Here is a 24,677-nt window from a genome sequence, read left to right as displayed (position 1 = left end):
TCGCTACCGTCGATACATAATCTTCATATCTATTCTCAAATCAAAATACAGATTACTTTAGTTCAGGGGTGTCTAAACTTTTTCCACCAAGGGTCGCATACTGAGAAGTCAAAGTATGCGGGGGCCATATTGATATTTTCTTATTTAAAAAAATGCCAAAAACCGATATTGTGTCGGCTATGTATTTTAGATGATTAAGTACACTACCGTTCAAAAGTTTGGGGTCACCCAAACAATTTTGTGGAATAGCCTTCATTTCTAAGAACAAGAATAGACTGTCGAATTTCAGATGAAAGTTCTTTTTTCTGGCCATTTTGAGCGTTTAATTGACCCCACAAATGTGATGCTCCAGAAACTCAATCTGCTCAAAGGAAGGTCAGTTTTGTAGCTTCTGTAACGAGCTAAACTGTTTTCGGATGTGTGAACATGATTGCACAAGGGTTTTCTAATCATCAATTAGCCTTCTGAGCTAATGAGCAAACACATTATAACACTGGAGTGATAGTTGCTGGAAATGGGCCTCTATACACCTATGTAGATATTGCACCAAAAACCAGACATTTGCAGCTAGAATAGTCATTTACCACATTAGCAATGTATAGAGTGTATTTCTTTAAAGTTAAGACTAGTTTAAAGTTATCTTCATTGAAAAGTACAGTGCTTTTCCTTCAAAAATAAGGACATTTCAATGTGACCCCAAACTTTTGAACGGTAGTGTATATTATTTTTAATTATTATTTAGGACATGTCAGCTTTTTCTCATTTCATACCGATTTTTTGCTCTTTTTTTCTTACATTTTTCTTATTATTTCCCATGTATGAATAGAAAGAAAAAACATTACACGATTGTTTGTCAAAAATTCTGCCTGAGCGAAAATATTAATGTTCAGTCTATATTTTAAGTATATTTTATTTTTATTCTAATTGCTTCTTATGAGATCGGTAGGTCGTGAGTTCAAACCCCGGCCGAGTCATACCAAAGACTTTAAATTGGGACCCATTACCTCCCTGCTTGGCACTCAGTATCAAAGGTTGGAATTGGGGGTTAAATCACCAAAAATTATTCCCGGGCGCGGCCACCGCTTTTGATTGATTGATTGAGACTTTTATTAGTAGGTTGCACAGTGAAGTACATATTCCGTACAATTGACCACTAAATGGTAACACCCGAATAAGTTTTTCAACTTGTTTAAGTCGGGGTCCACTTAAATTGATTCATGATACAGATATATACTATCATATATACTATCATCATAATACAGTCATCACACAAGATAATCACATTGAATTATTTACATTATTTACAATCAGGGGTGTGGAGGGGGGGAGGGGGGGTAGGATATGGACAGCAAGTAGTGGACATAGAGAGAGAGTGAGAGAGAGAGAGAGAGAGAGAGAGAGAGAGAGAGAGAGAGAGAGAGAGAGAGAGAGAGAGATCAGAAGGCATAAGAAAAAGTATCTGCATTTGATTGTTTACATTTGATTATTAGCAATCCGGGGAATGTGTTAGTTTAGGGTTGTAGCTGCCTGGAGGTGAACTTTTATTGCGGTTTTGAAGGAGGATAGGGATGCCCTTTCTTTTATACCTGTTGGGAGCGCATTCCACATTGATGTGGCATAGAAAGAGAACGAGTTAAGACCTTTGTTAGTTCGGAATCTGGGTTTAACGTGGTTAGTGGAGCTTCCCCTGGTGTTGTGGTTATGGCGGTCATTTACGTTAAGGAAGTAGTTTGACATGTACTTCGGTATCAGGGAGGTGTAGTGGATTTTATAGACTAGGCTCAGTGCAAGTTGTTTAACTCTGTCCTCCACCTTGAGCCAGCCCACTTTAGAGAAGTAGGTAGGAGTGAGGTGGGATCTGGGGTGGAGGTCTAGAGGTAACCTGACTAGCTTGTTCTGAGATGTTTGGAGTTTAGATTTGAGGGTTTTGGAGGTGCTAGGGTACCAGGAGGTGCATGCGTAATCGAAAAAAGGGTTGAACGAGAGTTCCCGCCAGAATCCTCAAGGTGCTTTTGTTGACCAGAGAGGAGATTCTGTAGAGAAATCTCGTTCGTTGGTTAACCTTTCTGATTACCTTGGTTGCCATTTTATCACAGGATAGGAATGAGCTGCTGCTTACTGCTCCCCTCACCTCCCAGGGGGTGATCAAGGGTGATGGGTCAAATGCAGAGAATCATTTCGCCACACCTCGTGTGTGTGTGACAATCATTGGTACTTTAACTTTAACTTTATTTCAGATAAGGGGTGTCTAAACTTTATCATATACTGAAACATGAATTATAGAGGGGCCATTTTAATATTTTATAATTTGAAAAACAAATGCCAAAAACAGATATTATATAGATATTTAAAGACAAAACTTTGTGTTATAATTGACTAAGTATATTATTATTATTTATTAGTTTAAACATTTCACCTTTTTTTATTACGGTCAGATTTTTTGCTCTTTTTTTCTTCCATTTTTACTGTTGTTATTATTTGAAAACACACAACTTTTAAAAACATGTTAGGTATATTCGCAAAAAGTATCGTTGTCGGATCGGTATCGCCTCTACCAGCCTGAATTTCACTTGGTATCAGATTGGAAAGAAAATCAGTGGTATCGCACGTCTTTATGGACTGAGATGAATTGATCAAGCACATACTTTTGCTTTGCTAGTTGCTGGGGCAAATAAATGCATCTACTTTGTAAAAAAACTACATGCCAAATTGACACACAACAGATACAACAGAGTCACTAAGTGTTTTAATGCTGTTCTGTCTCTGTGTGGGAACCATGTGTTTTGGGTTGTGCATCCGGCATTGATGGGAACCGGGTCTTACATTCCGATTCTCCCAGAAAAGTCTAAATTTTTGAAGGCCGATTCCTATTTTCCACGCTCAGTCCACTGACCGCAAGAAATAGCTGCCACAGTAGGGAAGGGATTCATATGGCCCCATTCTTGGGGGGGATCTCGGATGGGAGGAAGGTAATGGGTTAATCATTTAGCAATGCAGTCCACTGAAAATAATGGAAAGCGCCATTCTGCATAGCAACTGTGGTCAAAGTTGGACTTTCCACAAAACTAACTTCAAGATATTCAACACTCTACTGCCATCTGGCGGCTAAAGAGGATGGTGCACCCCCTTTTCCCCAATTCATGACGTTTCTTGTGTCAGGTAAATTGTTACGAATGCGGCCATAGTAATCCCCTTCCAACTGTAACTGTCTATCCCTAGGCATCGTGTTAAGCCGCTTCCCTAAGTCAATATTGCAGTTCTTACGCATTTTATTATCACAGGAGGATGAGGATACAATGAGTAAGAGCAAGCAGAAGCAGGCAAGCTAATTGCTAAGCTAGACACCAAAGTGGCTTGAAACAACACAAGAAATAGGTGCATCGTAACGTTTAAATAGTGTTGACGGAAGGACTTTACAGCAGGAAGTAGGCAGATATTAACAGGAAATGAACAAGTAGATTAATACGAGTCCAGAGAGAAGATAATATAAAAACTGGTTGGCTCCTTTGTTGCTGTTAAGCGACCACTGCTAAGCACATGTAAGGAGAAGACGAATCGATAGTGTTGATACCAAAGGTAGTATCAGTATATGATCGATACTTAATGACCACAATGGGGACGGCGTGGCAGAGTTGGTAGAGTGGCCGTTCCAGCAATCGGAGGGTTGCTGGTTACTGGGGTTCAATCCCCACCTTCTACCATCCTAGTCACGTCTGATGTGACCTTGGGCAAGACACTTCACCCTTGCTCCTGATGGGTGCTGGTTAGCGCCTTGCATGGCAGGTCCCGCCATCAGTGTGTGAATGGGTGAATGTAGAAATACTGTCAAAGCGCCTTGAGTACCTTGAAGGTAGACAAGCACTATACAAGTATAACCCATTTATCATTTATTTATTTATGTTTGCACACAGGAAACATGGTCCTGGGCTAGGGATGTTTACGGTGTACTGACATTTTTTTGTTACTGGTTCCTCATTGGTCGATCCAGGAAGACTGTTTAGATTTTGGACTGATCATACAACAATTCTTATTTTTTGATCCAATCGTCATTAAGACACGTTGTCACATTAGTTAGTTTATTATTTCTTCGGTCAGTGGTCAAGAAAATAAACCAACAGTTTTACATTGATAAATTCACAATTTTACAGACCGAAAGGGTTTAGGCTGAAGTTGAGCACTTATTTCGCCCAACCCTATAAACAATCTAAAATACAAGATGTAGTAAAACCAGGAGACATCGGGCTCTGATGTTGAGCTTCATAGAAATAGGAATTTTCCTTTACACAACATATTATAAATACACCTTGTACACAACATAAACACTGTTCTAATATATACACAGTGAAGACATAGACTTATGCAGATCCCAAATACACATCAGCAGGTACCAGAAGGTAAGAAAAGTTGGTTTTGCATATTGTTGCGAAAGAAAACACCAGGTGATATGTCTGCTAATAGGTGCCCTTTTGCGGTCCTTATACACACACCATAATAATACTTGTATGTTAAATGCGCCGACAATCCCTCAAGCGGTGCGGCTTCATAGCTTACCGAAGTCGTAGCAAAAACATTTTGACATATTTTTGAGTGCCGTGTGTAATGTTCTATATTCTTAATGGAACATTGAAAGTTTTGGTATTGTTTACTGCCATCATATTGCAGTCTACACGTATCTCTCATGTATGACTGCCATCTACTGGTCACATTTATCATTACACCGTGTACCAAATAAAATTGCTTCAAGGTCAGTAAGCACAACCAGAATTATGCCGTACATTAGGCGCACCAGGTTATGAGGCGCACTGTCGATTTTTTGAGAAAATAAAGGATTTTAACTGCCCCTTATAGTCCAAAAATACGGTATTGCCGGTGCAAAGTTACAGTGTACTGTATTAGAAGTGGATAAAGTAGCACTTGGAGCTGCTCACGATTTGGGACAAAGGCATGGACAAACACAGCACATTAGCATTAATGCTATAAGCACACAAATATGGCGTATTCCCATTGGGGTTTACTAAAAGCCCTATTAAATTGCCTAAACTCAGCAACAAGGGTAGATTTATGGCCACATCCTTCCAATATAATATTGTGGAACCTGTGAGAACCAATACAAATAATTTATGTATAGTATATTATTAAAGTTAAAGTGCCAATGATTGTCACACACACACTAGGTGTGGCGAAATGATTCTCTGCATTTGACCCATCACCCTTGATCACCCCCTGGGAGGTGAGGGGAGCAGTGGGCAGCAGCGGTGGCCGCGCCCGGGAATCATTTTGGTGATTTAACCCCCAATTTCAACCCTTGATGCTGAGTGCCAAGCAGGGAGGTAATGGGTCCCATTTTTATAGTCTTTGTACGTTATAGCCGGTGTTTTTGACATTTTTGACCTCGCGGCCAGACCTTTCTACTACAGAGGGGCCTGGGGCCTACTCAATTATTCTTATTTGGGGTTGTGGGAGAGCTGGAGCCTATTACAGCTGCATTCAAACGGAAGGCGGGGTACACCCTGGACAAGTTGCCCTCAAATATCAACACTGAATAAGTAATCTTACTCTTGCTTTTAAAAAAATTAAATAATTTTATCCAACCTACTTACATTTCAACAGAATAAATGATATGAAACCATGCGTTAATCACAAATATCATTATCAATTATAATCACAAAATAAATACTAATCAAACATATCGCAAAAGAAGGGACTCATAAAATCTGATAAAAATGAATTTACATACAATTACGCAGTGCTAATTAAGTAAATTCTAACTAAATTAATATTAAATAATAATAGATATGTTTCTCAATTAAACTCAATAAAATGTTTGTGCAAATGAAATACAGTTTCACCGCTAAATTTTGCACTTCAGCAAATTCTCTATGACTTTAGCCCCAGATTTCTTCTGTTTGATGTTGTCATTACTGCCAAAAGGGCTAGAAAACTGAGTAGCGCTGCGGCACATACGGAGCACAGCTGAAAAACAACTACTTTTGGCAGCCGTCTCGGGGGTGCTCGCGGCCCCTACAATGTTATGAAACACTGCATTATACGATGGAGCAATCAAATACGCAGCTAGTATTTTGCATCTAAAACTACAGCGTGTTTGAAACAGTTGGCAAAAGTGTTTTATTGTTCCATTCAGTTGTGAAAAAAATGATTTAGATGACATTAACAGCCTACAATAAAGGGAGGCGTGCACTGCTAGAAGAAAGTGTATTGTAAGACTGTTGCATAAGTGTTGACTAGCGGCCCGTTGGGATGGCCACGGCTGACTCATTATTACATTAGTTGGGGATTTGACAGAGTCAACGTAATAAAGAGTAGGCCTATGCATATTGACGATGATTCAATTATGAGCTATACATCATCCTGAGCCGGTTTGCCAGGCCGCATCCTCACAATTCGTCACACAAACAAATGCGTGTTTGAATTTGACAATTTACTGTGGTAAGAGAGAGGAAAAACAGTAAAGCATTTTCGAACATGCGGAGGAGAAGTAATGGCTTGAATTTACCTAGGAGATATTTACAAGGCTTTAAGCAGGGAAGATTTGTCTTAAGATTTAAGGGATGCTCTGATGATCCAACAGGAAAGAGTGAGCATTAGTTCAAGGATAATTGCAGTTAGACCATTCATTTATGTTAAGCTGACAGGGTCATTTGAGGATGTGGTGGATCAGGTCTGAGAGGAAAATGCTTTGGTGTGCAAAAAGGCGTTGAAAGTTGAGCAACAGGATGGATGTGGGACTTAAATGTTTGGCAAAGATCACTGAAAGCCTGTAGTCATTTTATGAGCCACCATGGGAAATAAGTTGTTTCAGTGTAATAACAATGTTGGTACAATACTGTTACTTCTAAAATGTAATATAGAGTATTATATACAACAAGGCTATTCCATCATTGTAAAGGAACCCATTTTTGCCATTTTACAATAATATTTTTACTAAGTTAGCCATCGCCCTCGCTCGCTACCAGTAGTAGAAATAGATCGCTGGATAGATAGCTAGATAGACACAGTATATAGAAAAATATAGCATGGGCTATTGAGTATGAACTAGTCTTAATGGCACTGTGAGCTACCGTGTTATTGCTGGTGTTGTAAGCCATGTTTTGAGTTAATGGCTTCGCTAATACTAGCCCTATTTGATTTTTCAGTTTTGTCTCTGCTCTCTAAACAATCAAATTTAACAGAAAAAAAAACTAATGATTCTTTTTCCCTAGATGGCCTATCCAAGGAATATAGACAAATGTATTTACACAGGCGCTTGTGTACATTTACAAATTGAACGAAATGTGCACGGCATACAGTAGCCTACCTGAAAAGTCATTAAGTGCAAACCAGCTGAAGTCTTCTTCTGTGTCGGAATTGAAACAACACTCAATTGCTTTCTTCGACATTTTCTTAGCATCGTTTTCACTTTCGTCTCGAGGCAAATTCACCTCTGAGCTTTCGCTGTCTAATTCACATGCAGCAATCCAGCCTTTTGAAGCCAATTTGTCGTTTTTATTCGTGCAACAACTGCATTTCCTTTTTCAAAAGCCAGGCAGATCGCCTTCATCCGGAAATCTGCATCGTATATATTTTGGGCTGTCTTCACCAAGATGAGGCTCGGTGCGTAACGCACTAAATGGCTGGCTGGATGATTGGGTTAGTGCATTTGATGTGATGTGAACAATCTCATTGTTGCCATCAGTGTGTGAATGTGTGTGTGAATGGGTGAATGTGGAAATAGTGTCAAAGCGCTTTGAGTACCTTGAAGGTAGAAAAGCGCTATACAAGTATAACCCATTTACCATTTACCAATTTGTTCCAATCACGACCCGTTCGGCCATTTCATTGGTCTGTTGTTAAGAGGCAAACTTTATTTTAAGCTTGTGAACCCAGACAATTGTATTGTATTGTGCGTTGTATATACTGCAGGGTTCAAAGCGTAGGAAAAAAACAGAGGCTTATAGTCCAGAAATTATGGTATTTCTGGACTATTACTGATAGTAATAGTTCATTACTGAGAGTGTGTATGATATGATATCAAAACATTTTCAAAAATATGTTGTTTATGGTATGCCATGTCATCTCCTCCATCTTGCTCTGACGTCACAACACAGCCATATTGACGGCGTGGGTCGGTTGGGAGAGTGGCCGTGCCAGCAACCTGAGGGTTCCTGGTTCGATCCCCAGCTTCTACCAACCTAGTCATGTCCGTTGTGTCCTTGAGCAAGACACTTCGTCCTTGCTCCTGATGGGTCGTGGTTAGTGCCTTGCATGGCAGCTCCCGCCATCAGTGTGTGAATGGGTGAATGTGGAAATAGTGTCAAAGCGCTTTGAGTACCTTGAAGGTAGAAAAGCTCTATACAAGTATAACCCATTTACCATTTACATTGCAAAACCCCGCAAACAGCAGCATCCAAAAGGGCATGGAAGCTCTTGCCAAAAGGCATCAACCTTATGGTTTGAAGCTTTGGCATTAACACTAGTATCCAACATTGTAGCAACATTCATAAGCCAGAAACCTCAAATTCATCATAAGTCTCCTTTAATCACGACTTTATCGCAGGCGATGAACATAATTTTAACCAGGGAATGCAGAATTAGAACAAACAAGAACGTTAACGATTTATGAGCCAACCATCCAGTTAAAGGCCTACTAAAATGTGATTTTCTTATTTAAACGGGGATAGCAGGTCCATTCTATGTGTCATACTTGATCATTTCGCGATATTGCCATATTTTTGCTGAAAGGATTTAGTAGAGAACATCCACGATAAAGTTCGCAACTTTTGGTCGCTGATAAAAAAGCCTTGCCTGTACCGGAAGTAACAGACGTTATGCGCGTGACGTCACCCGTAGTGGAGCTCCTCCCATCTGCACATTGTTTACAATCATGGCCACCAGCAGCGAGAGCGATTCGGACCGAGAAAGCGACGATTTCCCCATTAATTTGAGCGAGGATGAAAGATTCGTGGATGAGGAAAGTGAGAGTGAAGGACTAGCGGGCATGCCACAAATTAATCACGCATAACAAACATCTCCCCCCTCCCGTCCATATAACCCGCCAATACAACTCAAACACCTGCACAACACACTCAATCCCACAGCCCAAAGTACCGTTCACCTCCCCAAAGTTCATACAGCCCATATATTTCCCCAAAGTCCCCAAACTTACGTACGTGACATGCACATAGCGGCACGCACGTACGGGCAAGCGATCAAATGTTTGGAAGCCCCAGCTGCGTACTCACGGTACCGAGTCTGCGCAGCCAACTCAAAGTCCTCCTGGTAAGAGTCTCTGTTGTCCCAGTTCTCCACAGGCCAATGGTAAAGCTTGACTGTCATCTTTCAGGAGTGTAAACAATGAAACACCGGCTACGTGTTTGTGTTGCTGCAGCCGGCCGCTAATACACCGCTTCCCACCTACAGCTTTCTTCTTTGCTGTCTCCATTGTTCATTGAACAAATTGCAAAAGATTCACCAACACAGATGTCCAGAATACTGTGGAATCTTGCGATGAAAACAGACAACTTAATAGCTGGCCACAATGCTGTCCCAAAATGTCCTCTACAATCCGTGACGTCACACGCAGGCGTCATCATACCGAGACGTTTTCAGCAAGATATTTTGCGGGAAATTTAAAATTGCACTTTAGTAGATAACGAACATTGCAACACATGCCAATGTGTTGCAATGTTAAGATTTCATCATTGATATATAAACTATCAGACTGCGTGGTCGGTAGTAGTGGGTTTCAGTAGGCCTTTAAGCCCTAATGGCGAATACTTCAGTCAAGGCCTACTTACCAGCCGATTCCATAAATGCAATGTTTTACCTTTCTCTATAGGTACAATCAGAAGTTGCAGCAATATGGCCTACAAAGCAACATCCTTGCCCTGTGTCTTAAGGTGCTTGTGCTTCATGCTTCTTCATTGGCTTAACGCAGCACAAGATGAAGACCTGAGAAGTAGAAACCTTTTTATTGTCACCTTCCTTCCTTTGTTTGCTAGTTCATCCAAAAAAAAAAAATCACATTGCTAACGTTTTCTGTCTACTTTCAGGTTGTAGGACTGCACCAGGCGATTTAGTATTTATTGTAGACGGTTCTTGGAGTGTAGAAGATGTCAACTTTGAAATAGTAAAGCGGTGGCTTGTCAATATAACCAAAAACTTCAACATTGGGCACAAGTTTACCCAAGTGGGTGTTGTCCAATACACCGATGATCCTGTTTTAGAAATACCTCTGGGGAAGTATTCCAACACTAAGGACCTCATCAGAGAGATTGAATCCATCGAGTACATGGGAGGAAACACGAGGACGGGCACGGCCATTGAGTTTGCCACAGACAAATTGTTTGGCCTCTCTGAACGCAGCCCGATGGGCATATCTAGAATTGCAGTTGTCCTCACCGATGGGAAGTCTCAGGATGCGGTTCAGAAGGCAGCAGAGGCCGCGAGGAGAAAAGGAGTCATTTTGTTTGCAATTGGTGTGGGCTCAGAGACAGAGGAGGCCCAGTTAAGAGCCATTGCAAACAAGCCTTTTTCAACATACGTCTTCTCTGTAGAAGACTACAAAGGTATTTCCAGGATCATACAGATCATACGACAGAAACTGTGCGAAGGTAAGAAATCGTTCCAACCGAAAGGGAAAAAATATATACTTTTTGCTGTTTGCATTGCAACTTTGTTTTCAGGCCTCAAATACATTTCGTTTTAAAAACTGTTCAGTTGAACCGCTGAAAACAGTGTGTGGTCAAAACTGGATGTGCGAGTTTAGTGTTCAGTCTGGGGAAGCCTACTGGGATTTTTGAAGGGATGACACTGTACACGACCTTTGTTACAGATGTATCCAAGGTAATATTGGTAATATTCAAAATAAGATTAAAGGCACCGCACAATATCACAGTGTAACTCTATAGTCAATCACACTCTGTGATATCAACATGCCCAATTAGAAAACATTTACCAGTAGGTTTTTAGTCTTTCCCGGAATCGAGAGTGAGGAGGAGCTGTCAGGAGACAGGCTAGTACACCAGTAAAGGTGGAGAGGGCAACTAGAGGGCAGCAGACTTCTGTGTAATAACCAGAGGTACCCTGAATGCTGTTAGGTACCAGGGTAAGATCCTCAGACCCAGTATCAGACCATGCACTGGTCACGTGGGTCCTGTGTGCCGTCCAGATTTTGTAGTTTATCAGCAATTTATTGAATGCCCTGAGACGAACATCCACAGACGTGTGTATCAGTAGTTTCTGGAGGACAAATTGAATATAATTGATGGTCCGGGATTATACCGATCCCCTGATCCAAGCTAGAAAACCAACTGCTGTCTCATCAGGACCATACTCAGATATTTCAGGTAGTGCCTACAGGCGGGCTGAGCCAGTTGTAAGATCATCCTTATGTACAGTATTCTTTTTTGGGTAGGATTCAGACGTCAGTCCTCAATACGTTGTATGGTCTGAGTTTCCAACTGTATTTTAATCTCCAACAATTAAAGCCATTGAATATCGAAATATTTCATTCATTGTGGAATGCGCTCCCAACAGGTATAAAAGAAAGGGCATCTCTATCCTCCTTCAAAACCGCTATAAAAGTTCACCTCCAGGCAGCTACAACCCTAAACTAACACCCTCCCCGGATTGCTAATAATCAAATGTAAACAATCAAATGCAGATTCTTTTTCTTATGCCTTCTGATCTCTCTCTCTCTCTCTCTCTATGTCCACTACCCCCCCCCCCCCACCCCCCCACCCCACCCCCCCTCCACACTCCTGATTGTAAATAATGTAAATAATTCAATGTGATTATCTTGTGTGATGACTGTATTATGATGATAGTATATATGATAGTATATATCTGTATCATGAATCAATTTAAGTGGACCCCGACTTAAACAAGTTGAAAAACTTATTCGGGTGTTACCATTTAGTGGTCAATTGTACGGAATATGTACTTCACTGTGCAACCTACTAATAAAAGTCTCAATCAATCAATCAATTGAGATCTGAAATTCAATAATCTAAGTCAGTATTTTTCAACCACTGCGGCACACTATTATCTAATTTCACCTAATTGGGTTGAAAATATTTTTTGCAAACCAGTAATTATAGTCTGCAAATTATGTGTTGTTTTTGAGGGTCGGTGCTGTCTAGAGCTCGGCAGACTAACTGTGTAATATTCTTCCATATCAGTAGGTGGCAGCCAGTAGCTAATTACTTTGTAGATGTCGGAAACAGCGAGAGGCAGAGTGCAGGTAAAAAGGTGTCTAATGCTTGAACCAAGAATAAACAAAAGGTGAGTGCCCCTAAGAAAAGGCATTGAAGCTTAGGGAAGGCTATGCAGAACGAAACTAAAACAGAACTGGCTACAAAGTGAACAAAAACAGAATGCTGGACGACAGCAAAGACTTACTGTGGAGCAAAGACGGCGTCCACAAAGTACATTCGAACATGACATGACAATCCACAATGTCCCCACAAAGAATGATAAAAACAACTGAAATATACTTGATTGCTAAAACACAGTAGAATTGGGAAATATCGCTCAAAGGAAGACATGAAACTGCTATAGGAAAATACCAAAAAAAGAGAAAAATCACCAAAATAGGAGCGCAAGACAGGAACTAAAACACTACACACAGGAAAACAGCAAAAAACTAAAAACAAGTCACGGCGTGATGTGACAGGTCGTGACAGTACACCTACTTTGAGAAAAGAGCTATATTGATGCATGGTTGGTTATGGTTTAATGTCATATCCAACAATTGCGACAACGACTTTTTACTGTCAACTGAGTTTCGTGTTTTAATGATTTCTGCTGGTGGTGTGCCTCTGGATTTTTTCAACGCAAAAAACGTGCCTTGGCTCAAAAAAGGTTGAAAAACACTGATCAAAGTGTTCACTGTAATCATGTTGAGCAATGTAGGAATTTATGTTGCGTAAACATAATCTGGGTGATATTTTCAGGCAGAGATAGCAAAAACGACGTAGTGAATTTCAGCAAGGTTGATTACGAAAATATTTCATGTGAATTGTGCACTTACCCTTTTTTTCAGAGACCGTTTGTCCGGCAAGAATATCTATTGATTCCCGAGATGAGAAAGGATTTGATATCCTACTCCATCTAAATTTAGCCAAAAAAGCCAAGAGGACAAAAGGAACATATCATGGCACTAAAGCCTATGAGGTGACACATGGTATTGACTTGAGTGAAACCACAAGGTAACGATTAGACTTTCATTCTTTCTTCAATCTCCTGAATGTATTTAAAATTAATTATCTGTTTCCAGGACACTTTTCCCTGATGGTCTCCCTCCATCCTATGTATTTGTCGCCACCCTGAGATACAAGGGATCAGTGGCATTGGACGAGTGGGACTTGTGGAGGATTCAAACCCGTGACGGGAGACCTCAAATGGCAGTCACTGTAAATGGACTTGATCGTACTGTCAAGTTCACCACAACCAGTGCATCACAAAGCGGAACGCAAACTGTTACATTTTCACCACACACAGCTATGGTACGTTAACAGTGTATTGGAGGCCACTGTTGCTCATGATTGAAAGGTGGAGGAGACAGGACAGCCCCTCAAAATCGGCTGTTCTGAACCGTTCTTGATCCTTGGTGAACTTTGACGTATATAGTTGTCCCTTGTTTATCATGGCCAATAAACACATTTCAGCGAAGTAGGATTACTATATACAGTATACCAGGGGTACCCAAACCCAATGCGGCCCCGGGATGTATATATATATATATATATATATATATATATATATATATATATATATATATATATATATATATATATATATGTTAGGGATGCAACTAACGATTAATTTGGTAATCGAATAATCTGTCGATTATTACTTCGATTAATCGATTAATAATCGTATAAAAGAGACTAACTAAATTTCTATCCTTTCCAGTATTTTATTGAAAAAAAAAATAGCATACTGGCACCATACTTATTTTGATTATTGTTTCTCAGCTGTTTGTACATGTTGCAGTTTATAAATAAAGGTTTATAAAAAAAATTAAAAAAATAAAAAAAAATTAAAAAAATTAAATTGCCTCTGCGCATGCGCATAGCATAGATCCAACAAATCGATGACTAAATTAATCGCCAACTATTTTTTATAATCGATTTTAATCTATTTAATCGATTAGTTGTTGCAGCCCTAATATATACACTACCGTTCAAAAGTTTGGGGTCACATTAAAATGGCCTTATTTTTCAATGAAGATAACTTTAAACTAGTCTTAACTTTGAAGAAGTACACTCTATACATTGCTAATGTGGTAAATGACTATTCTAGCTGCAAATGTCTGGTTTTTGGTGCAATATCTACATAAGTGTATAGAGGCCCATTTCCAGCAACTATCACTCCAGTGTTCTAATGGTACAATGTGTTTGCCCATTGGCTCAGAAGGCTAATTGATGATTAGAAAACCCTTGTGCAATCATGTTCACACAAATGAAAAACAGTTTAGCTCGTTACAGAAGCTACAAAACTGACCTTCCTTTGAGCAGATTGAGTTTCTGGAGCATCACATTTGTGGGGTCAATTAAACGCTCAAAATGGCCAGAAAAAGAGAACTTTCATCTGAAACGCGACAGTCTATTCTTGTTCTTAGAAATGAAGGCTATTCCACAAAATTGTTTGGGTGACCCCAAACATTTGAACGGTAGTGTATATATATATATATATATATATATATATATATATATATATATATATATATATATATATATATATATATATATATATATATATATATATATATATATATATATATATATACATACATATATATATACATACATATATATATACATATATATATATATATACATATATATATATATATATATATATATATATATATATATATATATATATATATATATACTGTATACAGTACATATATATATATATATATATATATATATATATATATATATATATATATATATATATATATATATATATATATATATATATTTAATTTTTTTTAAACTCTGGACTTCCTGTGGGCTGGATTTTGACCTCGCGGCCAGACCTTTAATGTGTTAATGGGGATTATTCTTCCTTGTCTATGAATGGTACATATATAGTATATATCAGGGGTCCTCAAACTCTGGCCCTCCAGCATCCAAAATCCAGCCCACAGGAAGTCCAGAGTTTTAAAAAAATTTAATATATATATATATATATATATGTACTGTATATATATATATATATATATATATATATATATATATATATATATATATATATATATATATATATATATATATATATATATATATATATATATATATATATATATATATATATATATATATATATATATATATATTTTGCCGGGGCCGAAAAGCCTATATATACACTGTATATATATATATATATATATATATATATATATATATATATATATATATATATATATATATATATATATATATATATAATTATTATAATTGAATATTAAGAGTATGTGAAAGTTTGACTCCTATCTTGTTTCCTTCCGTGAAGGCCTCTTTAAAGCTTTGCAGAAATATAACTGTTTTGTTTTATTTTTCCTATGGTGCCTTGCAATGGGTGCAATTTTGATTTTTTTTATGATGATGGGATGTTGTTTTTTTATAATATCCACAAAGTTCAGTGAGCAGGTTATGTTATGTGTGACCATGTGTGTTGACTTTTTGTGCTGGTTGAATTTTTTTTTCTGCACCGTGACTAGGAAAGGTTGTTTGGATTTGGTCAAATAAGTACATGCTGTGCTTAAGTCGTTAAGAAAGTACACATCATGGTAACTGATCAGAGTTTCTCACATTGTCTATAAAATTGTGACAACTTGCCACTTGTCAGACCTCTGGGTATTTAAGTTTATTATGAAAACACCCTGCATAGCCATGTTACTTATTGAAATTGAACTTGTGCCGTGGTCTCACGGGCCAAATTGAAGATCACAGGCTGGGGTATGGACACCACTGCATTAAACCTTCTTAATAAAAGGAAAAAAAATTATTTATCTCAAGTATGGTATGAATAAGGACATCAACAAATGTTGTCTTGTTTGAGCAACTGTTTTACTACCGTGTTACAGGCACTGTTTGGAAACAATTAAGATATGTAAATAAATATTTATGTAAAGATCTCAGTTCACAACCAACTGATATATATCTCCTGCTTATATTCCTGTGTGGCTAATATATGAACACATTTTTTTTTTTTTTTGGGTGCGGCCTATAGTCCTGAAAATACAATATATTTTAAAAAACACACAATAAATAGACATATGTTTATAAACCTTGCAGTAACATCAGTTACACACCTCTCACTACAAGTTCTGTTATTTCAGAGGCTTCCCGCTGTCTGCCTGTTTAAAAGTTTTACCAAGCAGTGGGATGAATTAATGTTAATAGCAGTTGGGCTTGTGCAGAGGGACCATGGGGCTCCCTCCTGGTAGAGTTCATTAGCACAGAGTTCAGAACAACTGAAAGGGTCAGTTAAAACCGTGACTCCTCAAAAAACGTCTCGGGAGAGACGAGTGTGGGTGCACCCATCATTTCCCCTGCACTTAAACGAAACAGAATATTTGAGCTTCAAACTTGAGCAGATGGTAATACAATGAGAGAGACTCAACATCAGCTTCAGTAACTGAACCAGCTCTTTTGCTCACATCTATACCCCGATGAGGCAGTATCACTTTTAGGTGTATTATCTTCTTCTGTTACCTTTAGATTACTGATGCTAAATGTAGTGCAAAAGAAGATGATTAAAAAAAAACAAAGAAAAATGACTTGCAATATGCATAACTGGGAAAGTCTCCATGTTTATGCCCCATCAACTCACTGTTTTGTTGTCCCCCTCACCCCATTTGCTCTATGACCAAAGAAAGTTTTTGATGAGAAATGGCATCAACTGCGACTGCTGGTCACTGAGGAAGATGTCACTCTGTATGTTGACGACCTGGAAATTGAAACACTATCCTTGGAGCCTCCTGTCGGCATTTTCATCAATGGAAAAACTCAAGTCGGAAAATATGTCCGTAAAGAAACAACGGCACCGGTAAGTGAGCTTTGGCAGCCAATTTCAGTATAAACAAGATGTCTTTCTAAAATAACCATTGCACAAGTTTTTATGTGTTTAAACATTTTATATCATGTTTTTTTTAATGCTTCCTATAAATATCAGTGTGCAGTTTGGCAGTTCAAAATACCTCAAATACAGATGCAAACAATTTTGCTGTTTAGACTTGATTGTGTCAGTGGTTGCTATGATTATGGTCACTGGAGTAAAATGACATACCACAGCCATCCCTACAAAAAAAAAGAGTAATTTATGCTAAATAATGTCCAGTAACGTCATTCTTACATGGAAAAACAATTGTTGTAATTCGTCAGATCAAGGTCGGACCATAGTAGTGACTTAAAAGGATATTTAAACCTGAATACAAGTCCCTGTTGACATGTAACCTCTTTCTGCTACCATGGCAACCGATGTCAAACAGTCTGTGGGACATTGTGGAGCCAATATACCACCGCCCCCGGCAAAATACCAATAAAAAACTTTTAATGATGGGTTTGTGTGCCATCATTTCCGAGCACAGTTTCTATCACGTAGCTGCATAGTACGTCAAAAGAGTTTACCATTTTTTTTTTTTAAATATTGGCCTGTACCCTAATAGACAGTGTGTCTCTATTAATCACATGGTACGTTGCCACTTGAAACCAAAAAGCGCATTTTCACAAATAGATATATCGATGCCCCCCCGATAGAAACTGAAGGAAATGTAACGACCTCACTAGTAACTCTGTTGCACCCAAAAAGACACATACTGAACAATGTCTTACCTTTTAATTAAAGCGATCTTACTGTAATAACATGTATTATCTTACTTTATGCAGAGACTGATTTTGCGGTGCTCCAAAGTCTGCATTCGTTTTTGTGATTCAGGGAGCTGCACACTTTCAAATTAACTCTGCCATTTTTTGGTCTTACTCAGCATTTTTCGCAATGATAACCCCGATAGAGAAAATGCAGTTCGCCCCATGACAATTTTTTTTCACACTTTTTTATTTACCTGAAAATAACGAAAATCACAAAAAAGTTTCCGTACTCTTTTAAGGCCTGATCCACTAAAGCAGGGGTGTCAAATTCATTTTTAGCTCAGGGGCCGCATGGAGGAAAATCTGTGCACACGCAGGCCGGACTATTAAAGTCATGGCATTAAAACTAAAAAATAAAGACAACATCAGATTGTTTTATTTGTCTTACTTTAGCCAAAAATAGAACAAACACATTCTGAAAATATTACAATAAAAAATATAGAAAAAAAATACCAGCAGCGGTAAAGTTTAGATCCATGAAGGAAAGAAGAAAGTGAATGAATGTTTAAAACTGAATACATAAAAGTGTGTTTTCTTTTGTTTTATTTTTTTTAATGAATCAAGTAACGTTTATGACAACCTTCTTCCAAAACACAATATAGAATGTGAGATACAACAGGATAATGCATAGATTTATAATTTGTTTACAAAACAGTTACAAAAAAGTGGGACCCCAAAAATGTACTCTGGGACCCCATTTTTATGACTTGATGGGGTCCCTGGGACCCTGTTTGAAAATTCCTAGCGCCAACACTGATGGAGTATTGGTGCGTGCAAAACAACAGCAGGCGGCTGTGGCCAGCGGGCCGGTTCTAATACTAATACTAATCAAATATCACCCCGGGGGCCATAGATAATTAATTCGCGGGCCGGTACTAAAGGTTTGCATGTACTAAAACAGGTGCAAACTTGATACCGCACGCAAAGCTGATCTACTAAGCTTGTGCGCAGAGGATTGCGTCTGTTAAGTGAGGAATCCATTTAGCGTGTCTGTCTCCATGAATATGCAGAATATATTAGAACACCCACAATACGGGGAAGAGAAAGTGGAAAATATAATTATTCTGCACACACAGTTTGATTTATCAAGACTAAAATTGTTCTGAAGCTGCTGTTTTGCGTCTATCTTTAGTACGTCGAGAACATGCAAACTGGAAGTTGCACAGCAATTGCTACAAGAAAAAAGCTCTGTCCTACGTATGCTTGTCAATATATGTATATGGACGGTCAAAAATTTAAATATTAGACATATCGTCTAATCAGCAATATTATTTTATAATGTTATGGTTGTTGCATGACTTAAGGGGTTGATTGTCTGCTAGCATTGTTTAAAATGATGTTAGTTTTTTCCAAATACAAAATATACTGTATTGTTAACATGTCTCTTATATGAAAGATAAATATTGCAAAATGCTATTTCTTGCAGTTGCAGTTACTGCCAGCATCTTCCATGCATTTTCAACACGGTAAAAAAGTGGGTTCTAAAATGCCCATAAATAGTGGTGTATGTCTGCTGCATGTTTTCAAAACATAGCAAAATCCCACTGGTAGGAGCATGATAACATGAATATGCAGTAAATGAGTGTCTCCATGGTGAAAGCCACATAGTACATGCAAAAAAATCATTCAAATAGGGTGGTCAGTTGTACACGCAGTCTTGGTAGATCACATGCAACATGCCCACTAATAGTACAAGCAATTTAATAGTTTCCACATGCTCTTTAGCACGTGGTATTTGGATCTTGGTAGATTAGACCCTATACTCTTGATTTTGTCTTTTGCTACGTTCTTGTGTATTTCCCAGTTGAGGATTCAACACATTCAACAAATACAACACCACTCTGACTTAAACGTTGCATGGACAATCATGTGCTAAATTGTAGATTTTTTTTGATCGAGCATCAATATTCATATGTTGAAAAAAGGATGCCCCTCCCCAAATAGATGCCTGGTCCTCTCTGTAGTTGAGTGACACACAGTACTCAAGTAAGAGTACTGTTACTTTAGAATAATAGGACTTAAGTAAAAGTAAAAATTAGACATCAAAATAATTACTTGAATAAGAGTAAGTAAGTATTTTTAAAAAAAGTACTCAAGTATTGAGTAACTTGCGAGTAACTTCTGATTTATTTAGTAGCTATTTTTTATGGCTCTTGGACTACAATAGAAACAAACTCAAACAATTGTAGTTGGTGCACTGTTAAAAGTGATCATGGCTTTTAGTCAGAAGGACTATTGTTGTACAGTCAGTACGTGTATATGTACTAAATCAGTTTGATTTGTCAAATAATTAAGGTTCTTCTATTTCACACCTATTAGCATGCAAAGTTCTAATTTCCATGCTCTTATCTCTACTTAGTGGCCTAGTGGTTAGAGTGTCCGCCCTGAGATCGGTAGGTTGTGAGTTCAAACCCCGGCCGAGTCATACCAAAGACTATTAAAATGGGACCCATTACCTCCCTGCTTGGCACTCAGCATCAAGGGTTGAAATTGGGGGTTAAATCACCAAAAATGATTCCCGGGCGCAGCACAGCTGCTGCTCACTGCTGCTCACTGCTCCCCTCACCTCCCAGGTCAAGGGCATTGGTCAAATGCAGAGGACAAATTTCACCACACCTAGTGTGTGTGACAATCATTGGTACTTTAACTTGTAACTTTAATGTGACTGATGGCCATACGCAGTGTTTCTATCGTGCACTAGGGGGCAATTGTGGTCATTTCAGTTTGTTTAGCTGTGAGAGAATGTAAATACATAGAAGAAGAAAACGCTACATGCTAATAAGCTAGCGTTAGTAACTTTCAAGCTCCGGAACTGACAGGTAACTACAACTTTCTACTTCTATTAGGTTTTGGTAGTAATGCTTTAGTATGTTTAAGTGACACTTGTGGTTATTCGGATCATTAGAGATAATTTGAGTCAACTGTTTTAGGAGGTGTCTACTTACCAGTTGTCTCAAACTGCCGGAATGTGCTGGTGTCATGTCACATCATTAACTTGTCTTATTTTAGGAACATTCTGACATTTGTTAAACAAGTACCCGGAAAGTTTCTATTTTATCATGCCACCGGCTTGTTATTCCTGGCCAGGGTCCGTTTGATTGGCGGAATGGAGTCAAACGTCACTAAAGCTTACCTTGGATTGGCGCTATAGTGTTGTCCCGATACCAGTATTTTGGTACCGGTGTTGTACCGAAATCTGTTACCAATCGGAATTTGTAACTCCAGGGGGCAATGTTCCCATGGCGTTTGTTTGATGGTTAAACGGCAAGCCCAAAGAGGAGGAGAAGAAGAACGCTTGCGTAAATGGCGTAAACTATCCTTAATGCTGAAACGTCAGTTGTCAGAATTTCAGCATTAATAAATTACACATAACAGCTGATACAATGGACTCATACTATAATGAAAGTAAGTCATTGATTTCCAGAATATGTGTAATTTATTAATGCTGAAATTCTGACAACTGACATCATACTTGCCAACCCTCCCGTTTTTAGCGGGAGAATCCCGATATTCAGCGCCTCTCCCGACAACCTCCCGACAGAGATTTTCTCCCGACAAACTCCCGGTATTCAGCCGGAGCTGGAGGCCACGCCCCCCCCCCCAAAAAAGTCTGCCGCAGCTGCGATTAGACCTGACCAGCCTCCGGGTACAAGTACTGGAGTACCAATTGCTTGCCAGGGAAGATCTTCCCCAGGAAGCAAGGATTGACCGGTTTTGGGCCATGCTAGGGAGAGATGGAAGATTCCACACTCTCGTGCATTTGATGAAAGCACTTTTGTGCGTACCACACAGCAATGCATCATCAGAGAGGGTGTTCAGCATGGTTAGAAAAATAGTGACAGAGAATAGAAAGAGGATGGACAATTCAACCCTTAACAAAGCATTGTACTTTCAAGTACAACAATGAGTAGATGAGTGTTGTGTGTGTGTGTGTATATGTGTAAATAAATGAACACTAAAATTTAAGTATTTCTTTTATTTATATAATAAAATCAATATATATATATATATATATATATATATATATATATGTATATATATATATATATATATATATATATATATATATATATATATATATATATATATATATATATATATATATATATATATATATATATATATATATATATATATATATATTATATATATATATATATATATGTGTAACGGTGTAGAAACAGACGTTCATTATGCTTGATTAAATTATGAATGAAGTGTTGCAACAGCGCCTGTTGCTGGCGAGAAGTGGTATGTACTTTACCTGCGGGAAGTGCTCAGAACTGTGACGCCTTCCAATTGATAATCCCGTGACCCAAGTGGACTCACAGTCTCACAATTTGCACTGTTTTGCAGGACACTGTAATAAAATAAATTCATAATCCACCTGGTGCCAGTGATATGTTGAAGCGACAGCAGTGTGGAGCTGCATTTTGCCACATACAGTTGTGGACCGTCACATATATATATATATATATATATATATATATATATATATATATATATATATATATATATATATATATATAGCTAGAATTCACTGAAAGTCAAGTATTTATATATATATATATATATATATATATATATATATATATATATATATATATATATATATATATATATATATATATATATATATATATATATATATGAAATACTTGAGTAGGTGAATTCTAGCTGTAAATATACTCTCCTCTTAACCACGCCCCCCGCCCCAACCACGCCCCCCCATCCCCGACCAAGCCCCCCCCCACCTCCCGATATTGGAGGTCTCAAGGTTGGCAAGTATGACTGACGTTTCAGCATTAAGGATAGTTTACGCCATTTACGCAAGTGTTCTTCTTCTCCTCTTCCTTGGGCTTGCCGTTTAACCATCAAACAAACGCCATGGGAACATCGCCCCCTGGAGTTACAAATTCCGATGGGTAACAGATTTCGGTACAACACCTGGTACCAACATTATTTTGATACTTTTTGGTACTTTTGTAAATAAAGGGGATCACAAAAAAATTGCCTTATTGGCTTTATTTGAACAAAAAAATCTTACGGTACATTAAACATATGTTTCTTATTGCAAGTTTTTCCTTAAATAAAATAGTGAACATACAAGACAACTTGTCTTTTATTGGTAAGTAAGCAAACAAAGGCTCCTAATTTAGCTGCTGGCGTATGCAGTAACATATTGTGTCATTTTCCATTCTATTATTTTGTCAAAACGATTAAGGACAAGTATAGAAAATTAATTATTAATCTAATTGCTCATTTCAATCAATCAATCAATCAATCAATCAATCAATCAATCATCAATCAATCAATCAATCAATGTTTACTTATAGAGCCGTAAATCGCGAGTGTCTCAAAGGGCTGCACAAGCCACAACGACATCCTCGGCTCAGATCCCACATCAGGGCAAGAAAAACTCAACCCAAGGGGGTTGAGTTGGTTTTACTGTTAATACCTGCTTACTTTCTCTTTTAACATGTTCTATCTACACTTCTGTTAAAATGTAATAATCACTTATTCTTCTGTTGTTTGATACTTTACATTAGTTTTGGACATCAATTTTGGGTATCAATCCGATACCAAGTCATTACAGGATCATACAATGGTCATATTCAAAGTCCTCATGTGTCCAGGGACGTATTTCCTGAGATTATGAACATTATATAAGTAAATAAAAAAAACTAAAAAAGATGTTGTGATGCCAAAAAACATCGACGTAATCATAGTCGTATCGACTAGATACGCTACTGTATTTGGTATCATTACAGTGAATGTTAGGTGTAGATCCACCAAAGGCGTTTGTTTACATTTTGACGCCGGTGAGCTACGGTGTGTAGTGAAACATGTTTAGCTATTCCTCGTCCTGCAGTGGTGATACTTGTAAGAAACTTACTTTATTTGTCACCATGGAGGCAAAGATTAGTGATTTAGAAGTAGCTACAACACTGCAGCCTGGGGCTGTACTTTAGCCGCTAGCTATCTAGCCATGTCTTAAAGCACCTCTTCCGGTGGGTGTTTCAGTGTTATAACTTCACCTTTATCGTTAGTTTTTAAGCCAAAATGCGTCCGTTCTCCCTTTTCTGTCTACACACTGTCTGCTTGTAAGTACTCCGTGGTTGTGCACTGCCGAACATGCTCATCTGCTCGTAAACCAGCAATGGCACGACGTGACAACGACAGGGGTGCAGGGGGGTGGTTGACAGGTACTTTTCAGAGGTGGTATAGTACCGAATATGATTCATTAGTATCGCGGTACTATACTAATACCGGTATATCCTAATCAATACATTATAAATAGTTGTGATATAAATAAATGCAATGGAATGTAACTCAATGTAACATAGTAAAAGTAGCGTTTCTTCTCAAAAGTAAAACGTATGTTGCATTAAAACTACTCTGACAAGTAATAAAGTTACTTAAGTAAACGTAATGGCATAAATGTAGCGTGTTACTACCCACATCTGGTGACACTGTATTACCATTTTTGTTCACTTGATTTCAGTTATTTTCATAATATGTGTCATCTTTTTTTCTGTCTTTTTTTTTACCCTTATGTCAGTTTGAACTCCAAAAGCTGCGCATCTACTGTGACCCTGAGCAGAACAACCGCGAGACTGCATGCGAAGTACCGGGAGTGGTACGTACCAAGAGTATATAACCGGGATAACCTCGTGTTTATTCGAAAAAAAGCAATCCAGATCACTTCTTCTCACCTACTTCTCACTCTTGACAACCACAGCTGTTTCCACTCTGATTATACACTACACAATTTTACCACCAGTTAACTGC

At 38.2% G+C, this 24,677-nt stretch overlaps 1 protein-coding gene and 1 long non-coding RNA gene across 4 annotated transcripts in view; one reads left to right on the top strand and one right to left on the bottom strand.

Annotated features, from left to right (window-relative positions):
- The window catches only part of LOC133657233 (uncharacterized), a 972,718-nt gene that overhangs the window by 522,471 nt on the left and 425,570 nt on the right, over positions 1-24,677 (bottom strand). The gene's annotated exons all lie outside the window — the stretch shown is intronic.
- Positions 1-24,677, top strand: part of col21a1 (collagen, type XXI, alpha 1) — a 100,486-nt gene that overhangs the window by 26,375 nt on the left and 49,434 nt on the right. For all 3 annotated transcript variants that reach the window (XM_062058285.1, XM_062058284.1, XM_062058286.1), the window contains exons 2-7: positions 9,836-9,955; positions 10,050-10,610; positions 13,043-13,208; positions 13,277-13,505; positions 16,891-17,064; positions 24,448-24,525. In XM_062058285.1, coding sequence (XP_061914269.1) covers positions 9,859-9,955; positions 10,050-10,610; positions 13,043-13,208; positions 13,277-13,505; positions 16,891-17,064; positions 24,448-24,525 — 1,305 coding nt within the window. In that variant the 5' untranslated portion in view covers positions 9,836-9,858. The remainder of the gene's footprint in view (positions 1-9,835; positions 9,956-10,049; positions 10,611-13,042; positions 13,209-13,276; positions 13,506-16,890; positions 17,065-24,447; positions 24,526-24,677) is intronic.

Source organism: Entelurus aequoreus, linkage group LG09 (assembly GCF_033978785.1).
Source record: "Entelurus aequoreus isolate RoL-2023_Sb linkage group LG09, RoL_Eaeq_v1.1, whole genome shotgun sequence".
In the NCBI taxonomy this organism is placed as follows: domain Eukaryota; kingdom Metazoa; phylum Chordata; class Actinopteri; order Syngnathiformes; family Syngnathidae; genus Entelurus; species Entelurus aequoreus.
This window is presented reverse-complemented; position numbering and strand designations above follow the sequence as displayed.